Below are 19185 nucleotides of genomic sequence, written 5' to 3'. Positions count from 1 at the left end.
TCATGCAGCATGTCATTTTTGTGTTTATACTTTTTCATAACTACAATGACAAGTTTGATGTCGAACGACAATGGAATGGTCATGATGTCACTGTGACAACTGTACACAGAGATGTCGATAGAGGTAGCATAAACCCGTCTTTAGTCTTGAAATCTTTGATTTAGTACACTACTGTACTCACTCTGTTTAGCACATAGCCTCACATGTGAATGCCTAAAGAGATGTGTGTGGCTATGGCTTAAGAGGGGATTTGTGCTTGATACTGTAGGCCTATCTTACTGTCAGAGAAACACAGGAGCACCATTCAACATCCCACTAATCACACACCAAAGACATCCATGATAATATATGCTTTACATTGCGAACAGCAATTAAACTATTTCTATTTCCAATAGAATGTAACCATTAACATGCCAAACAGTGGGCAAAACTGACAATAAACTCATGCATCCTGGTGCACCGGACGTGGATACAAATTAGCACCAAGGACATCTATACTCTGTTAGGGAAGGCCAAATGAAGGCAATTCTGAACAGATGCACACGAGCGCGCGCACACACAGAGAGAGGTATAGTGTTTCTTTGGAGATTGCGTTACAGTGGGGCGAGGAGAGAGCGAGAGAGAGAGGTGGGCTCAGTAATGGGGATTTACTTAAATACCTTGCAAGTCAACCAGCAAGACACAGAGCACTCTGCTGTTTGGATTGACAATAATATGGACGGATTGAAACTTCAACTGATCTAACAGATTGTATAGTTGGCGTGTCTGAGCGTTTGGGGTCAGCATGAGCGCGGACTGCACGAGCTATTACAACGCAGAGAAAGTGCTCGTAAACGAGTTCACGTGCCCTAAACCGGACAACGATGCAGGAGCCCTTTTCTGCTGTGGCTTCAATGACATGAAATACTGTTGTGATGACCCAAACAGTTTTTTCCCATACGAGTATGGATACATGTGGTGGTTAAGGTAAGAATAATAATGTAACTTTGCTAACTTATAAGGAATGCCTAAAACACTCTGCACTGCACTCTTTCTTTTATACAGTGAATTTCTCTCTGGCAACTCCCAAATGGGATAGGTGTAGTGGTGTAGTGGTGTATTGGTGAAAATATGTATTGTGTATTGGTAAAAAGCACCTAGAAGCCATGCATCAATGGCTCCATCATGATCAACACATCACAGGAAGGTGCTTGTTGCATTATGTAAACCTATAAGTGAAAATAAATGCTGTCAAGTCCCTACATTAACATACTCATATAAAACAAATCGAATGATGATGCAGCCCCTGGATTTAAGAATGGGAACACACTCATTTACAGCGACCTTTGCAGCATTGCAGTGTAGGAGAGGTGAAGACTTCAATAAGCAAATTAGTAGAAGCTGTGGAAAATTAGATGCTCTTGGTATTGTGAGGATCCAGATCTGAGTTTCTACAAAAATACATTGAAATGTCAGAGAATAGCCTACCAAAGTGCTAAACTTTTAGCCAGTGATACAAAAGCTATTATATGAGTCATTCAGAAGTTGTCAGAAGGCACATTGTACTACTGTACTATAACGTCTTCTTCACGATGTGAAGATGATGTGGCCAACTGTTGAGTCTGTCAGGCAGGTAGTCATCATGTATAAAAGCCACCTTAAAGCACCAATCTGCAGTTCAAACAATAAACAGTTGAGGGATGCAGCTTGAGAAACTCTAGACAGAGCCATGGATGCAAGGACTGACCATCCATGAGAGATAAAAATGATAGTTTTAAGCATGTTTTGAAGCTAGAAAAGTGTTTGTTATCATTGACTTGGTTTACAAACATTGCAGTAAAACAAAAATCAATGGCTATACATATATCATTAATTTAACAGTCTAAAAATGAATGTAGCAACTGCGGCTTGCCCCTTTAATGCATTATTCAGTTATACAGGCTTTTAAACATTTCCATGGAGTCAGTCCTTCAAACCACCCAACATTATGAGAGGGGGTTCTGTTGTCTCCTACAAATACAGTAGTATCCTGTAGCGATATTGTGTTTGAGCAGTAGCTGTCTTACGATCTCTTTCATTCACATGGTAACAAAACGCCTGGCTAACCTGTAGTGTTTGTGATATTGTATAATTGTAGTTCAATGTTTTTAATAAAAAGGCTGCGAGGCTCCATGCGAGGCTCCCTACGAGGCTCCCTACGAGTGAGCTGCGTTAAGGCTCCCTGTGAACTGCTTTAAGGCTAAATGCGAGAATCATTGCGAGGTTCCCTGTGAGGCACTGTGCGAGGCTCCCTGTGAGCTGCTTTAAAGCTACTTACGAGGCTCCCTGTGAGGCTCCCTGTGAGGCTCCCTGTGAGCTGCTTTAAGGCAACCAGCAATGGGGAAGGTTCCTGTCAACAGCATCCCCTCTCCTTCTGATCTAGTTCTATAAATAGATCACAAGGGCAAGCTGTGGAGAAAGAAAGTAATTTTGAAAGGGCTTTCCGTCGACCTGTGGAGAAAGTCATCTTGAAAGGGCTTCTTGTTGACCTGTGGAGAAAGAAAGCCATCTTGAAAGGGCTTTCTGAGGATCCCACAGTGAATGACTGATCATAGAGAGATCACATGAATAAGGGTTGCTGCTGTGAAAGAAGTGAAAGAAGTCCTTACAGAACTGAACAGAAAAGCAGAGAGTGATGCAGGTTCGTAAGTGTTCCTTTGATGCCTTGGTTAATAACAGGAAGTTGAAAATTATACATCAGGCTTAGGTTGTGTGTGTGTGTGTGTGTGTGTGTGTGTGTGTGTGTGTGTGTGTGTGCACGTGCCAAACATAATATAGATCTCAAAATAATCTGTTGCAGATCCTAATGCCTTTTCAAAAAGCTGCTCTGTGTCGCTTTCAGACTCGTTCGTCATTATTGTTAAGTTGTGGCATTGGCATCTTGTGGCAACAGTGATCTGTTAAACCACTATAGGCTCTTTCAGAATGCATATTAAATGCACTTGTAATTGATTGATAATATTCCGCCTGACTAGGCACTGATACAGGGTAACTATTCCCTCCACTCTCTTGTGCTTTAAGTTTTAGGTGAGACTTAATTGATTTGATTGATTTAACAGTCAATTAGTTTGATTGAAGTTGTTTTCTTAGGTGCTTTGCATTTTGGGTAAAACAAAATAAGAATGTTCTAGTTTCTGATTGGGAATGAAACACCAGTCAGCCAAAGCAGAAATTAAAAGTAAATGCAAATAGTCTTGTATAATTTCAAATGAAAATACTTAGAGGCAGTGATTGTAGATATCATAAACGTTTTTTTTTCATCAAAGGACTTTTCTTCTCATTTCAGTGGAATGCATGTGTCATCACTGCATACCGGGGAAGAATTTCATTTGAATTTGATGATATGTGCATTTTCTGAAGTGGAATGTTGTCAAAGTGGAAATTATGTTTTGCCTTTGATCACACTCAACAGTCTCTCAGTTACTGCTGCACAACTTCTAAAACGTATGATAACATTTTCAAACGTCAAAAGAAATGTTTATATCTTTGAAAGTGCATAGAAGAACTTAAATATCTTTTGTTTTCTTCCTCTCCTATTCTCTCTTTCATTTGTCTGCTGTACTTTATATTCCCTTTTCTCTTTCATTCGTTCCATGAAATTCTCTCTCGTTCTCGCTCTTGCTCTTGCTCTCTCTTGTCTTTCTCTCTCTCTCTATCGCTCTCTCACTCACACTCCCTCTCTCTATTCCTCCCCTCTTCTCACCCACTCTGTTTGACAGTCTGGGAGCGCTGGTTGGCCTGTCCATAGCAGCTGTGGTCCTGCTAGCGTTCATCATCACTATCTGTGTCCTGTGCTATCTGTTCATCGCGACCAAACCCAGAGGCCTTGACAACGGACTGCCCCTCATAGCACCAGGTATGTCACCAATTGTATGACCCACTATTACAAGGCAAGGGTTGTATTCACTAAGCACCAAACGGAAGAAAACTGAAACAGGGAGGGACTACCTGTTTTTGTTTTCTGTTAAAAAACGCTTTGCTACGTTGTGCCCCAATGAATAGGACCCATGCCAAAAGAGCCTATAGAATTCAATATAGTATCATATGTTAATTTGATGGCTATAAAAATGCATTTTATTTGAATTGCGTTTATCTCACCCTCAAGGTGCTTTAATGCTACAGTATATGATGGAAACAGAAGATATGAACAGAAGTTTTAAGCTCATCTCTATGGAAATCATTTTCATTTGACATGCCAGAATGGCTTGGGGCATCTGTCTTCTGTTGTTGCAGTAGCACTCAGATTCAGATTGGAATGACTTCTGGTGTATAGGATGCAGTAAGATGCCCATTCCTTAGTACAGTAGGAACAAATAACATTGAAAACAGGGGCTGATTATGAATGCTCTAGCAAAGGGCTCCTACAGTGGCTCAATGACTTTCCACTTATCTGGCAGAATAACCTCCAAGCCTTAAAATCCATTATCATCCTAGATACCAAGATTGTACTTAATATAAGTAGCCTTCTTAGAATAAAAGTTCATTGTGAGAGAGAGAGAGTGAGAGAGTCAGTATAAAATGTGTGTGTGAGCAAATTAAGTGAGTGTGTGTGTTGAAGTGTCAGTGTGTGTGAGTGTGTAAAGTCCTGTGAGTGTGCATAGAGAAAAAATACAAGGGTAAACTCAGTCCGTGTAGCCATTTTGTTAGCTATTTAGCAAATGTATGACTTGGGGATTGAAACTGTTCAGGAGACTGTTGGTATCAGACTTGATGCACCGGTACCGCTTGCCTTGCGGAAGCAGAGAGAACAGTCTATGGCTTGGGTGGCTGGAGTCTTTAAAAAGTTTTGTCTGGTAGAGAGGCATTGTAGGGCAGCTCACGGTTGGGTCTTCCCCTGTAATCCGTAATGGACTGTAGTCCCTGTCACATGCGGCAGGTGTCGGCATCTATGTAATATGATTACACCTTTCCTATATTGTCCTTTTGCTCGTTTGATGACTCTGTGGAGGTCGTAGCAGGATTCTTTTGTACTTGTCAGCGATACCCCTGTGTGCGGTAACCCTGTCCTTTAGTTTAGCGACAATCTCTGTGTTATTTCAGGGCTTTTGATTGGGGAAGCAGTGAACCTTCACTGTGGGGACAACATTTGCTGATGCATTTCCTAATGAAGCCGGTGACAGAGGTGGTTAGCTCGTTGATGTTATCGAGGGAGTTTCGGAACATAGTTCAGTCACCGCTAGCAAAGCAGTCCTGTAGCATAATCTCTGATTCTGATGACGAATTCTCAACAAAGCAAGTCACTGGTACTTCCTGTTTGACCTTCTGCTTGTAAAACAGGAAACAGGAGTACATAGTCATGATCTGATTTGCCGAATGGGGGAGGCAGGAGTAGGAATGTGGCGGTCATGAAATTTTGTCACCCGGTGATTGTCAATTACTGCCAGACTCACTGTAATTTACCGTTAATTAGCTTAAACACATTTAGCATCTCCTGGCTTCCATGCATAGCCTACAAGCCACTGATTCAGACCTTTGGAACACCTACATTTTAAAAAGTCTAATAAATCCATTTAATATATAGCCTACACCATCACAATAAATCGCACAATAGACAGGTACTTTGTGTTGTAGATTACAGGAAAAGGAAGACTCTATTCTCGTCGACGGGGCTGTAGTTGAGCAGGTTGGGAGCTTCAAGTTCCTTGGTGTCCACATTGCCAACAAACTAACATTGTTCAAGCTAGAGGTCGACCGATTAATCGGCATGGTTAATTAGGGCCGATTTCAAGTTTTCATAACAATCGGTAATCAGCCTTTTTGGACGCCGATTATGGCCGATTACATTGCAATCCACGAGGAAACTGCATGGCAGGCTGACCACCTGTTGTGCGAGTGCAGCGTCAAAAGGACCTTGTGGCTGCAAGAAGCCAAGGTAAGTTGCTAGCTAGCATTAAACTTATTATTATTTTATTTTTTAAATTCACCTTTATTTAACCAGGTAGGCCAGTTGAGAACAAGTTCTCATTTACAACTGTGACCTGGCCAAGATAAAGCAAAGCAAAGCAGTGCGACAAAAACAATGTCAAACAGTTACACATGGGATAAACAAACATACAGTCAATAACAGTGTGTGCAGTGTGTGCACATAGCAGTGTGAACAGACAACACAGAGTTACACATGGAGTAAACAATTAACAAGTCAATAACACAATAGAAAAAAAAGGGGGGAGTCTATATACAATGTGTGCAAAAGGCATGAGGAGGTAGGCGAATAATTACAATTTTGCAGATTAACACTGGAGTGATAAATGATCAGATGGTCATGTACAGGTAGAGATATTGGTGTGCAAAAGAGCAGAAAAGTAAATAAATAAAAACAGTATGGGAATGAGGTAGGTGAAAATGGGTGGGCTATTTACCAATAGACTATGTACAGCTGCAGCGATCGGTTAGCTGCTCAGATAGCTGATGTTTGAAGTTGGTGAGGGGGATAAAAGTCTCCAACTTCAGCGATTTTTGCAGTTCGTTCCAGTCACAGGCAGCAGAGTACTGAAACGAAAGGCGGCCAAATGAGGTGTTGGCTTTAGGGATGATCAGTGAGATACACCTGCTGGAGCGAGTGCTACGGATGGGTGTTGCCATCGTGACCAGTGAACTGAGATAAGGCGGAGCTTTACCTAGCAAGGACTTGTAGATGACCTGGAGCCAGTGGGTCTGGCGACGAATATGTAGCGAGGGCCATCCGACTAGAGCATACAAGTCGCAGTGGTGGGTGGTATATGGTGCTTTAGTGACAAAACGGATGGCACTGTGATAGACTGCATCCAGTTTGCTGAGTAGAGTGTTGGAAGCCATTTTGTAGATGACATCGCCGAAGTCGAGGATCGGTAGGATAGTCAGTTTTACTAGGGTAAGCTAGAGATGCTTAATGTGAGTCTGGAAGGAGAGTTTACAGTCTAACCAGACACCTAGGTATTTGTAGTTGTCCACATATTCTAAGTCAGAACCGTCCAGAGTAATGATGCTAGATGGGCGGGCGGGTGCGGGCAGCGATAGGTTGAAGAGCAAGCATTTCATTTTACTAGTATTTAAGAGCAGTCGGAGGCTACGGAAGGAGAGTTGTATGGCATTGAAGCTCGTTTGGAGGTTTGTTAACACAGTGTCCAAAGAAGGGCCAGATGTATACAGAATGGTGTCGTCCACGTAGAGATGGATCAGAGAATCAAATCAAATGTATTTATATAGCCTTCGTACATCAGCTGATATCTCAAAGTGCTGTACAGAAACCCAGCCTAAAACCCCAAACAGCAAGAAATGCAGGTGTAGAAGCACGGTGGCTAGGAAAAACTCCCTAGAAAGGCCAAAACCTAGGAAGAAACCTAGAGAGGAACCAGGCTATGTGGGGTGGCAAGTGCTCTTCTGGCTGTGCCGGGTGGAGATTATAACAGAACATGGCCAAGATGTTCAAATGTTCATAAATGACCAAATAATAATAATAATAATAAGGCAGAACAGTTGAAACTGGAGCAGCAGCACGGCCAGGTGGACTGGGGACAGCAAAGAGTCATCATGTCAGGTAGTCCTGAGGCATGGTCCTAGGGCTCAGGTCCTCTGAGAGAGAGAAAGAAAGAGAGAAAGAGAGAATTAGAGAGAGCACACTTAAATTCACACAGGACACAGAATAGGACAGGAGAAGTACTCCAGATATAACAAACTGACCCTAGCCCCCCGACACATAAACTACTGCAGCATAAATACTGGAGTCTGAGACAGGAGGGGTCAGGAGACACTGTGGCACCATCCGAGGACACCCCCGGACAGGGCCAAACAGGAAGAATATAACCCCACCCACTTTGCCAAAGCACAGCCCCCACACCACTAGAGGGATATCTTCAACCACCAACTTACCATCCTAAGACAAGGCCGAGTATAGCCCACAAAGATCTCCGCCACGGCACAACCCAAGGGGGGGGGGGGCGCGCCAACCCAGACAGGAAGATCACATCAGTGACTCAACCCACTCAAGTGAAGCACCCCTCCCAGGGACGGTATGAAAGAGCCCCAGTAAGCCAGTGACTCAGCCCCTGTAATAGGGTTAGAGGCAGAGAATCCCAGTGGAAAGAGGGGAACCAGACAGGCAGAGACAGCAAGGGCGGTTCGATGCTCCAGAGCCTTTCCGTTCACCTTCCCACTCCTGGGCCAGACTACACTCAATCATATGACCCACTGAAGAGATGAGTCTTCAGTAAAGACTTAAAGGTTGAGACCGAGTTTGCGTCTCTTACATGGGTAGGCAGACCATTCCATAAATGGAGCTCTATAGGAGAAAGCCCTGCCTCCAGCTAATTGCTTAGAAATTCTAGGGACAATTAGGAGGCCTGCGTCTTGTGACCGTAGCGTACCTGTAGGTATGTACGGCAGGACCAAATCAGAGAGATAGGTAGGAGCAAGCCCATGTAATGCTTTGTAGGTTAGCAGTAAAACCTTGAAATCAGCCCTTGCCTGGACAGGAAGCCAGTGTATGGAGGCTAGCACTGGAGTAATATGACCAAATTTTGGGGTTCTAGTCAAGATTCTAGCAGCCGTATTTAGCAATAACTGACGTTTATTTAGTGCTTTATCCGGGTAGCCGGAAAGTAGAGCATTGCAGTAGTCTAACCTAGAAGTGACAAAAGCATGGATTAATTTTTCTGCATCATTTTTGGACAGAAAGTTTCTGATTTTTGCAATGTTACGTAGATGGAAAAAAGCTGTCCTTGAAATGGTCTTGATATGTTCTTCAAAAGAGAGATCGGGGTCCAGAGTTACGCCGAGGTCCTTCACAGTTTTATTTGAGACGACTGTACAACCATTAAGATTAATTGTCAGATTCAACAGAAGATCTCTTTGTTTCTTGGGACCTAGAACAAGCATCTCTGTTTTGTCCGAGTTTAAAAGTAGAAAGTTTACAGCCATCCACTTCCTTATGTCTGAAACACATGCTTCTAGCGAGGGCAATTTTGGGGCTTCACCATGTTTCATTGAAATGTACAGCTGTGTGTCATCCGCATAGCAGTGAAAGTTAACATTATGTTTCCGAATGACATCCCCAAGAGGTAAAATATATAGTGAAAACAATAGTGGTCCTAAAACGGAACCTTGAGGAACACCGAAATTTACAGTTGATTTGTCAGAGGACAAACCATTCACAGATACAAACTGATATCTTTCCGACAGATAAGAACTAAACCAGGCCAGAACTTGTCATTCGGAATTTCGGATTGTTCTTATTTTCCTCAATTAAGTTGGAAAAATAGGATGATCGAGCAGCAGTAAAGGCTCTTCGGTACTGCACGGTACTGTCTTTCCAAGCTAGTCAGAAGACTTCCAGTTTGGTGTGGCGCCATTTCCGTTCCAATTTTCTGGAAGCTTGCTTCAGAGCTCGGGTATTTTCTGTGTACCAGGGAGCTAGTTTCTTATGAGAAATGTTTTTAGTTTTTAGGGGTGCAACTACATCTAGGGTATTGCGCAAGGTTAAATTGAGTTCCTCAGTTAGGTGGTTAACGGATTTTTGTCCTCTGGCATCCTTGGGTAGACAGAGGGAATCTGGAAGGACATCAAGGAATCTTTGTGTTGTCTGTGATTTATAGCACGACTTTTGATGTTCCTTGGTTGGGGTCTGAGCAGATTATTTGTTGCAATTGCAAACGTAATAAAATGGTGGTCCGATAGTCCAGGATTATGAGGAAAAACATTAAGATCCACAACATTTATACCATGGGACAAAACTAGGTCCAGAGTATGACTGTGACAGTGAGTGGGTCCAGAGACATGTTGGACAAAACCCACTGAATCGATGATGGCTCCGAAAGCCTTTTGGAGTGGGTCTGTGGACTTTTCCATGTGAATATTAAAGTCACCAAAGATTAGAATATTATCTGCTATGACTACAAGGTCCGATAGGAATTCAGGGAACTCAATGAAGAACGCTGTATATGGCCCAGGAGGCCTGTAAACAGTAGCTATAAAAAGTGATTGAGTAGGCTGCATAGATTTCATGACTAGAAGCTCAAAAGACGAAAACGTCATTCTTTTTTTGTAAATTGAAATTTGCTATCGTAAATGTTAGCAACACCTCCGCCTTTGCGGGATGCACGGGGAATATGGTCACTAGTGTAGCCAGGAGGTGAGGCCTCATTTAACACAGTAAATTCATCAGGCTTAAGCCATGTTCCAGTCAGGCCAATCACATCAAGATTATGATCAGTGATTAGTTCATTGACTATAATTGCCTTTGAAGTAAGGGATCTAACATTAAGTAGCCTATTTTGAGATGTGAGGTATCATGATCTCTTTCAATAATGACAGGAATGGAGGAGGTCTTTATCCTAGTGAGATTGCTAAGGCGAACACCGCCATGTTTAGTTTTGCCCAACCTAGGTCGAGGCACAGACACGGTCTCAATGGGGATAGCTGAGGTGACAACACTCACTGTGCTAGTGGCAGACTCCACTATGCTGGCAGGCTGGCTAACAGCCTGCTGCCTGGCCTGCACCCTATTTCATTGTGGAGCTAGAGGAGTTAGAGCCCTGTCTATGTTGGTAGATAAGATGAGAGCACCTTTCCAGCTAGGATGGAGTCCGTCACTCCTCAGCAGGTCAGGCTTGGTCCTGTTTGTGGGTGAGTCCCAGAAAGAGGGCCAATTATCTACAAATTCTATCTTTTGGGAGGGGCAGAAAACAGTTTTCAACCAGCAATTGAGTTGTGAGACTCTGCTGTAGAGCTCATCACTCCCCCTAACTGGGAGGGGGCCAGAGACAATTACTCGATGCCGACACATCTTTCTAACTGATTTACACGCTGAAGCTATGTTGCGCTTGGTGATCTCTGACTGTTTCATCCTAACATCGTTGGTGCCGACGTGGATAACAATATCTCTATACTCTCTACACTCGCCAGTTTTAGCTTTAGCCAGCACCATCTTCAGATTAGCCTTAAAGTCGGTAGCCCTGCCCCCTGGTAAACAGTGTATGATCGCTGGATGATTCGTTTTAAGTTTAATACTGCGGGTAATGGAGTTTTCAATTTGTCAGAGCTAATGGTGGGAGGCTTCGGCGTCTCAGACCCCGTAACGGGAGGAGTAGAGACAAGAGAAGGCTCGGACTCTGACTCCGACTCGCTGCTTAATGGGGAAAACTGGTTGAAAGTTTCTGTCGGCTGAATGAGTGACACCGGTTGAGCATTCCTACAGCATTTCCCTCCAGAAGCCATGAGAAAGTTGTCCGGCTGCGGGGACTGTGCCAGGGGATTTATACTAACGTTACTATCTGTACTTACTGGTGGCACAGACGCTGTTTCATCCTTTCCTACACTGAAATTACCCTTGCCTAACGATTGCGTCTGAAGCTGGGCTTGTAGCACAGCTATCCTCGCCGTAAGGCGATTGTTCTCCTGTATATTATGAGTACAGCGACTGCAATTAGAAGGCATCATGTTAATGTTACTACTTAGCTTCGGCTGTTGGAGGTCCTGATGAACCATGTCCAGATAAAGCATCATGTTAATGTTACTACTTAGCTTCGGCTGGTGGAGGTCCTGATGAACCATGTCCAGATAAAGCATCATGTTAATGTTACTACTTAGCTTCGGCTGTTGGAGGTCCTGATGAACCATGTCCAGATAAAGTGTCCGGAGTGAAAAAGTTGAGGGAAAAAACAAAAATATAAACGGTAATTAAAAAGTAAAAACCGTAAAGTTGTCAGGTAGCAAAGTAAGGTTGGCAATAAAACGCACAGCAACACGTAAACAAGTCTGCAAGTTGTGACCGGAAATGGCGTGAATCACCGGAAATGGCGTGAATCACCCGCAACAAGAGCGACATCATTGATATATACAGAGAAAAGAGTCAGCCCGAGAATTGAACTCTGTGGCACCCCCATAGAGACTGCCAGAGGTCTGGAAAAGAGGCCTTTTGATTTGACACACTGAACTCTATCTGATAAGTAGTTAGTGAACCAGGCGTGGCAGTCATTAGAGAAACCAAGGTCTGTTGAGTCTGCCGATAAGAATGCGGTGATTGACAGTGTCGAAAGCCTTGGCCAGGTCGATGAACACGGCTGCACAGTATTGTCTTTTATCGATGATGGTTATGATATCATTTAGGACATTGAGCGTGGCAGATGTGCACCCATGACCAGCTCGGAAACCAGATTGCATAGCGGAGAAGGTACGGTGGGATTCGAAATGGTCGGTGATCTGTTTGTTCACTTGGCTTTCGAAGACTTTATAATGGCAGGGCAGGATGGATATAGGTATGTAACAGTTTGGGTCTAGAGTGTCTCCCCCTTTGAAGAGGCGAATGACCACGGCCGCTTTCCAATCTTTAGGAATCTCAGACGATATGAAAGAGGGGTTGAACAGACTAGTAATAGTAATTTTATCTAATAAAAAACAATCAATCTTCACGTAATCACTAATTAACTACACATGGTTGATGATATTACTAGGTTAACTAGCTTGTCCTGTGTTGCCTATAATCAAAACGGTGCCTGTTAATTTATCATCGAATCACAGCCTACTTCAACTTCGCCAAACGGGTGATGATTTAACAAAAGATAATTCGCGAAAATAGCACAATCGTTTCACAAATGAACCAACCCATACACACCAATGCCTTTCTTAAAATCAATACACAGATGTATATATTTTTTTAAATGCATATTTAGTTAAAAGAAATTCATGTTAGCAGGCAATATTAACGAGGGAAATGGTGTCACTTCGCTTGCGTTCAGTGCAAGCAGAGTCCGGGTATATGCAACAGTTTGGCTCAGTTTGGCGAACTGTGTGAAGATCGTAATTAATTTGCCAAAATTGTACATAATTATGACATAACATTGAAGGTTGTGCAATGTAACAGCAATATTTAGACTTAGGGTTGCCACCTTTTCGATAAAATACGTAACGGTTCTGTATTTTACTGAAAGAATAAACGTTTTGTTTTCGAAATTATAGTTTCCGGATTTGACCATATTAATGACCAAAGGCTCGTATTTCTGTGTTTATTATATTATAATTAAGTCTAGAATTTGATATTTGATAGAGCAGTCTGACTGAGCGGTGGTAGGCAGCAGCCTGCTCGTAAGCATTCATTCAAACAGCACTTTACTGCATTTTGCCAGCAGCTCTTAGCAATGCTTGAAGCACAGCGCTGTTTATTACTTCAAGCCTATCAACTCCCGAGATTAGGCTGGCAATACTAAGAACATCCAATAGTCAAAGGTATATGAAATACAAATGGTATAGAGAGAAATAGTTGACGCTTCATAATTCCTATAATAACTACAACCTAAAACTTCTTAACTGGGAATATTGAATATAAAACCATAATCGGTCGACCTCTAGTCCAAGCACACCAAGACAGTCGTGAAGAGGGCACTACAAAACCTATTCCCCCTCAGGAGACTGAAAAGATTTGGCATGAGTCCTCAGATCCTCAAAAGTTCTACAGCTGCACCATCGAGAGCATCACAGCCTGGTATGGCAACTGCTCGGCCTCTGGCCGCAAGGCACTACAGAGGGTAGTGCGTACGGCCCAGTACATCACTGGGGCCAAGCTTCCTGCCATTCAGGACCTTTATACGAGGCGGTGTCAGAGGAAGGCCCTAAAAATGGTCAAAGACTCCAGCCACCCTAGTCACACACTGTTCTCTCTGCTACCGCATGGTAAGCAGTACCGGAGCACCAAGTCTAGGTCCAAGAAGCTTCTAAACAGCTTCTAACCCCAAGCCATAAGACTCCTAAACATCTCATCAAATGGCTACCCAGACTATTTGCATGCACCCCCCCCCCCCCCCTCTTTTACGCCGCTGCTACTCTCTGTTATTATTTGTGTTTAGTCACTTTAATAACTCTACCTACATATTACCTCAATTACCTCGGCACCGGTGCCCCCGCACATTGACTCTGTACTGGTATCCCCTGTATATAGTCTCGCTATTGTTATTTTACTGCTGCTCTTTATTACTTTTATTACTTTTTTACTTGCTCCTTTTATTTCTTAACCGTATTCATATTTTTTACACTGCATTGTTGGTTAGGGGCTTGTAAGTAAGCATTTCACTGTATTTGGCGCATGTGACTAATAAAAGGTGATTTGATTTGATATGTGGTAGTGGAGTACGGGCCTGAGGGCACACACTTAGTGTGTTGTGAATGTTTTAAAAATGGTATAACTGCCTTAACTTTGCTGGACCTCAGGAAGAGTAGCTACTGCCTTGACAGCAGCTAATGGGGATCCATAATAAATACAAATATAAATGTCAGAGTGATTAGAGGGACAATAGAGTGCTGAGTACCAAGTTTGGTAGGTTACTAATGACCATCAGCAGCATCAGTGTAACGGCTGTCGTCGGTGGAAGAAGGTGAGGACCAAGGTGCAGCGTGGTAGGTGTTCATCATTTTTTATATAATCAACACTGAACACTAAACAAAATAATAACTAGGAAGAACGAACAAACGAAACAGTCCTGTCTAGTGAAATATAGACAAAATAGAAAATAAACACCCACGAAATCCAGGTGGAAAAAGGCTACCTAAGTATGATTCTCAATCAGAGACAACTAACGACACCTGCCTCTGATTGAGAACCATACCAGGCCAAACTCAAAATACAACATAGAAAAACAAACATAGGCTGCCCACCCCAACTCACGCCCTGACCATACTAAAACAAAGACAAAACAAAGGAACTAAGGCCAGAACGTGACAATCAGAACTTGAAGAAGACTAATTATCATGACTAAACCGTCATGTGGATTTTGACTGCTGTTATGACTCGTAACCAGTGGTGGAAAAAGAACCCAATTGTCATTATTGACTAAAAGTAAAGATACCTAAATAGAAAATGGCTCAAGTAAAAGTGAAAGTCACCCAGTAAAATACTACTTGAGTAAAAGTCTAAAATGATTTGGTTTTAAATATACATATCAAAGTATCAAAAGTAATGGCATGGAATTAACATCACGAGAAACAAGGAAATCAGCTTCTGGGTGCAAGTTTACCTGCTTGTTTATAGCCTCGTACACTTTTTTAAGTGCCAGGTGGAATGTGTACAACAGTCACAATAACAGCTGAAAACTCCCTGGAGAGGTAGAAGCGTCGGCATTTGGCCATCAGGTGAACAATGGTTCTAGACTTCCACTGCGCTTGATTAAGCACAACATTTCTTGTTGATGAAGAGGTAAACCCCTCCCCCTCTCGATTTCCCTGACTGGATAGCCATAGAGGAAGCCTGCAGGAAGCCAGAAAGCGTCTGTTAATAGAAAAGTTCACAGTTAATTTCTTCTCACACCTGCTGAGATAATTGTCTGTGTTTGCGTGTGCGTTTCTGTGCGCTTGCGCATGCGTGTGTGCGTGGTTGCCTCCAACCCACGCCTGTACCTTCCTTCACCCTGGAGGAACATGGTCTCGCAACACTCTGCCTGAGTTACTTAACGAGTCTAAAGCCCATGGTACACTGGCAAGAACTGGGGAGGATCCTTCTAATCCTTCTCTTATTCTAAAATATTTTCTATGGTCTTGAACATGCCTTGAAAAAGTATTCAAATGCACATTTTTCACATTTTGTAGCCTTGGAGCCTTCAATTTGTGCAGCACATTCGAAACATGACCCTGTGTGAAGCGTACATTCTAATTTGTTGTTTTTATTTCTCACGTGTTTGTATTTTATCTTATAATCTTACCTTTGATATACTGCATTGTTGGGAAGAGCTTGCTAGTAAGCGTTTCACTGTACTGTTTACACCTGCTGTATCCTGTGCACGTGACAAATAAACCATTTTTTATATGCATCAACTGAACTGGGTGAATACTTTTTCAAACTGTGTGTGTGTGTGTATATTTGTGAGTGTCTCTTTGTGTGCCTGCCAGGCCAGAGCAATAACAAAATATACCCTCTGCTGCCATGCTGAGAAAAACAATGAATGCTGCGTAACCCTTGAAATTTGATGGGGAACCAGAAGAAAACACAGCCAATCCACAGTGGAGTGTACTACTGATGTTAATCCTCTGCGATCAGTTTCAAAGTGGGGGATGAAACTGAGCTGATGCTGAAAGGGGCGGCTGTCTGCTCGTAATTGTAATGTAGATTCATGCAGCATTCAGAGTGCCTTTCGTTAACTACACAACTCAACTCTCAAAATGAATGCGTCATTAACCAAAAAGAAAGTGTCGTTCTGAAAATGAAAAAGGGTTATTTGAGATTAAATTCTGTAGCATTCTCAAAGTAAGGACTCAGGGTAGTCGTTTCCATATGAAAGTCTATCTCACTCACGAACACTCACTCTCAATATGCACAGTTTGACCAGTCTAGCAACGTCAACCAATAACGCCCATTGTGATTGCCTTTGTCTGATTGGTAAAGTGAACCAAATCCATTGGCTAACTGGCTACCGAGATCATGGAGTTTAAGGTTTTTATAGTGAAAAGAAAGCACATAGAATTAGAATTTAATTAGATGTTGGACATGCCTGTAGGAGTCGATTATTTGTCACTCTGTGTAATCAGTTCATGTGAATGTGAAAGTAGACTGATTCATTTTACAAGATGGTGTACAAGATGTCCCTAATAAGAATAGCGAAAGATTTATTTTTCCTATGACATGTCAAATATATTTTTAGACTAAGACTCGATTTCAGTCAGCAGATATTTAAACATTTTAGAGCGGGGACCCATAGAGAGAAAAGCTCTCCATCTCATAGTAATGTATTACATGATTCTTCATCAGACACAAAATACTAATACTAATACTAATGTGAAAACATTGTATTTTCAGGTTCTGAACCCAGTCCACGAGAGGGGCCGAGTCGGAGTCACCCCAGTAGCCCCCCTACGGGTCCCCAAGGGTTTAAGAAGCACTTCTTGAGTGGTAAACTGGACTGTGACAACCAGCCTCCAGATCCAGACCGCCTCTTCCAGAGGTGCTTCATGGCCACCGTCACCACCATCAATGTGGAGGGGTCCTCATAGACTGGCCTAGGACTCTCAAACCAGTATAGACTGGGAGGAGAGGGGGATGGCTGTGTAAGAGGAGGAGAAGATAGGAGCATTAAACCAGGCTGACAATGCATCTACTACCAGGACTCTCTTTCTCTCTCTTTTTCTCTCTATTTGTGTCTCCTCTTTAAAGGTCCAATGCAGCCTTTTATATCTCAATATCAAATTCTTTATGGGTAATAATTAAGTATCTTACTGTGACTGTTTTCAATTCAAATGGCCAAAAATATGCAAAAATAGCTTCTTAGCAAAGAACAATTTCTCAAGCCAGAATTTTTCTAGGACTGTCTAGGAGTTGCCTGAGTGAAGGGAACACTGAAAACTCATTGGCAGAGAGGTTTGGAACTCTCTTTCTTATTGTGCTGTTAACTAATTTTCCGCCTGGTGATGTCACCAGGAAGGCCAAAACATTTCAGGCGGTCTTTTCAAACAGCTCTTACAATTAAAGGGCATTATCATAATTTCCACAATTTCACAGTATTATTCTAATCTCAGTGTAGAAATATATAAACAATACAGGAAAAGGGACTGCACTGGGCCTTTAACTCTCTCATCCCCCCCACTCTCTTGTCGGTAATAATTTGTGGCTGTCCAACGGTTGCAGCTCTGGTGAAGCTATAGGGGAAGGGTAAAGGAAGAGGGGGGGGGGGGGGGGGGAGTAAAGGAAGGGGAGGCTAAAGGTGGGGAGGGGAGGGTAAAGGTGATTGGGGGAGGGTAAAGGTGGGCAGGGGAGGGTAAAGGTGAGTAGGGGAGGGTGAAGGTGAGTAGGGGAGTGTAAAAGTGGGGAGTGGAGGGTAAAGTTGGGTAGGGGTGGGGAGGGGAGGGTAAAGGTGGGGGGGGTAAGGAAGTGAGGGTGGATAAAATAAGGGAGGGGAGGGCAAAAGAAGGGAGGGGAGGGTAAAGGAAGGGAGGGAGGGAAAAAGGAAGGGGGGTAAAGGAAGGGAGGGAGGGTAAAGGAGGGGGGGTAAAGGAAGGGAGGGAGCATAGGGGAAGGGAAGGGAGGGGGGGAAAGGAGGGGGGTAAAGGAAGGGAGGGAGGGAAAAGGAGGGGGGGTAAAGGAAGGGGGGTAAAGAAAGGGAGGGAGGATAAGGGAAGGGAGGGTAAAGGAAGGGGGGAGGGTAAAGGAGGGGTAGTAAAGGAAGGGAGGGAGGATAGGGGAAGGGAGGGGGGGAAAAGGAGGGGGGTAAAGGAAGGGAGGGAGGGTAAAGGAGGGGGGGTAAAGGAAGGGGGTAAAGAAAGGGAGGGAGGATAAGGGAAGGGAGGGTAAAGGAAGGGGGGAGGGAAAAAGGAAGGGGGGGTAAAGGAAGGGAGGGGGTAAAGGTAGGGAGGGAGGGTAAAGGAGGGGTAGTAAAGGAGGGGAGGGAGGATAGGGGATGGGAGGGGGGAAAAGGAGGGGGGTAAAGGAAGGGAGGGAGGGTAAAGCAGGGGGTAAAGAAAGGGAGGGAAAGTAAAGGAGGAGGGGTAAAGGAAGGGAGGGAGGATAGGGGAAGGGAGGGTAAAGGAAGGGAGGGAGGGTAAAGGAGGGGGGGTAAAGGAAGGGAGGGAGGATAGGGGAAGGGGGGTAAAGGAAGGGAGGGAGGGTAAAGGAGGGGGGGTAAAGGAAGGGGGGGAGGATATGGGAAGGGAGGGCAAAGGAAGGGAGGAAGGGTAAAGGAGGGGGGGCAAAGGAAAGGAGGGAGGATAGGGGAAGGGAGGGTAAAGGATGGGAGGGAGGGTAAACGAGGAGGGGTAAAGGAAAGGAGGGAGGATAGGGGAAGGGAGGGTAAAGGATGGGAGGGAGGGTAAAGGAGGGGGGGTAAAGGAAGGGAGGGAGGATAGGGGAAGGGAGGTAAAGGAGGGAGGGTAAAGGAGGGGGGTAAAGGAAGGGAGGGAGGATAGGGGAAGGGGGGTAAAGGAAGGGAGGGAGGGTAAAGGAGGGGGGGTAAAGGAAAGGAGGGGGGTAAAGGAAGGGAGGGAGGATAGGGGAAGGGAGGGGGGGAAAGGAGGGGGGTAAAGGAAGGGAGGGAGGGAAAAGGAGGGGGGTAAAGGAAGGAAGGGAAGGGAGGGAGGATAAGGGAAGGGGAGGGTAAAGGAAGGGGGGAGGGGGGAGGGTAAAGGAGGGGTAGTAAAGGAAGGGAGGGAGGATAGGGGAAGGGAGGGGGGGAAAAGGAGGGGGGTAAAGGAAGGGAGGGAGGGTAAAGGAAGGGAGGAAGGGTA

At 43.9% G+C, this 19185-nt stretch overlaps 1 protein-coding gene across 1 annotated transcript; it reads left to right on the top strand.

Moving 5' to 3' along the window:
• The first annotated feature begins 561 nt into the window (after window positions 1–561).
• Window positions 562–17069, top strand: LOC110522893 (protein shisa-like-2A). Its single transcript, XM_021601344.2, has 3 exons — window positions 562–966; window positions 3738–3874; window positions 16769–17069. Exons 1-3 carry the CDS (start codon window positions 785–787, stop codon window positions 16960–16962), a joined length of 513 nt encoding a protein of 170 aa, XP_021457019.2. The 5' UTR covers window positions 562–784; the 3' UTR covers window positions 16963–17069.
• The last annotated feature ends 2116 nt before the right edge of the window (window positions 17070–19185 follow it).

The sequence above is a fragment of the Oncorhynchus mykiss genome, chromosome 5 (assembly GCF_013265735.2).
Source record: "Oncorhynchus mykiss isolate Arlee chromosome 5, USDA_OmykA_1.1, whole genome shotgun sequence".
NCBI classification, from domain to species: domain Eukaryota; kingdom Metazoa; phylum Chordata; class Actinopteri; order Salmoniformes; family Salmonidae; genus Oncorhynchus; species Oncorhynchus mykiss.
The sequence above is the reverse complement of the archived record's forward strand: the minus strand, read 5'-3'. Positions and strand labels throughout refer to the sequence as shown.

Coding starts and splice junctions, on each gene's coding strand:
- LOC110522893 (XM_021601344.2), top strand. CDS start 785: ATGAGCGCGGACTGCACGAGCTATTACAACGCAGAGAAAGTGCTCGTA. Junction 967..3,737: donor GGATACATGTGGTGGTTAAG/GTAAGAATAATA, acceptor TCTGTTTGACAG/TCTGGGAGCGCTGGTTGGCC. Junction 3,875..16,768: donor ACTGCCCCTCATAGCACCAG/GTATGTCACCAA, acceptor TTGTATTTTCAG/GTTCTGAACCCAGTCCACGA.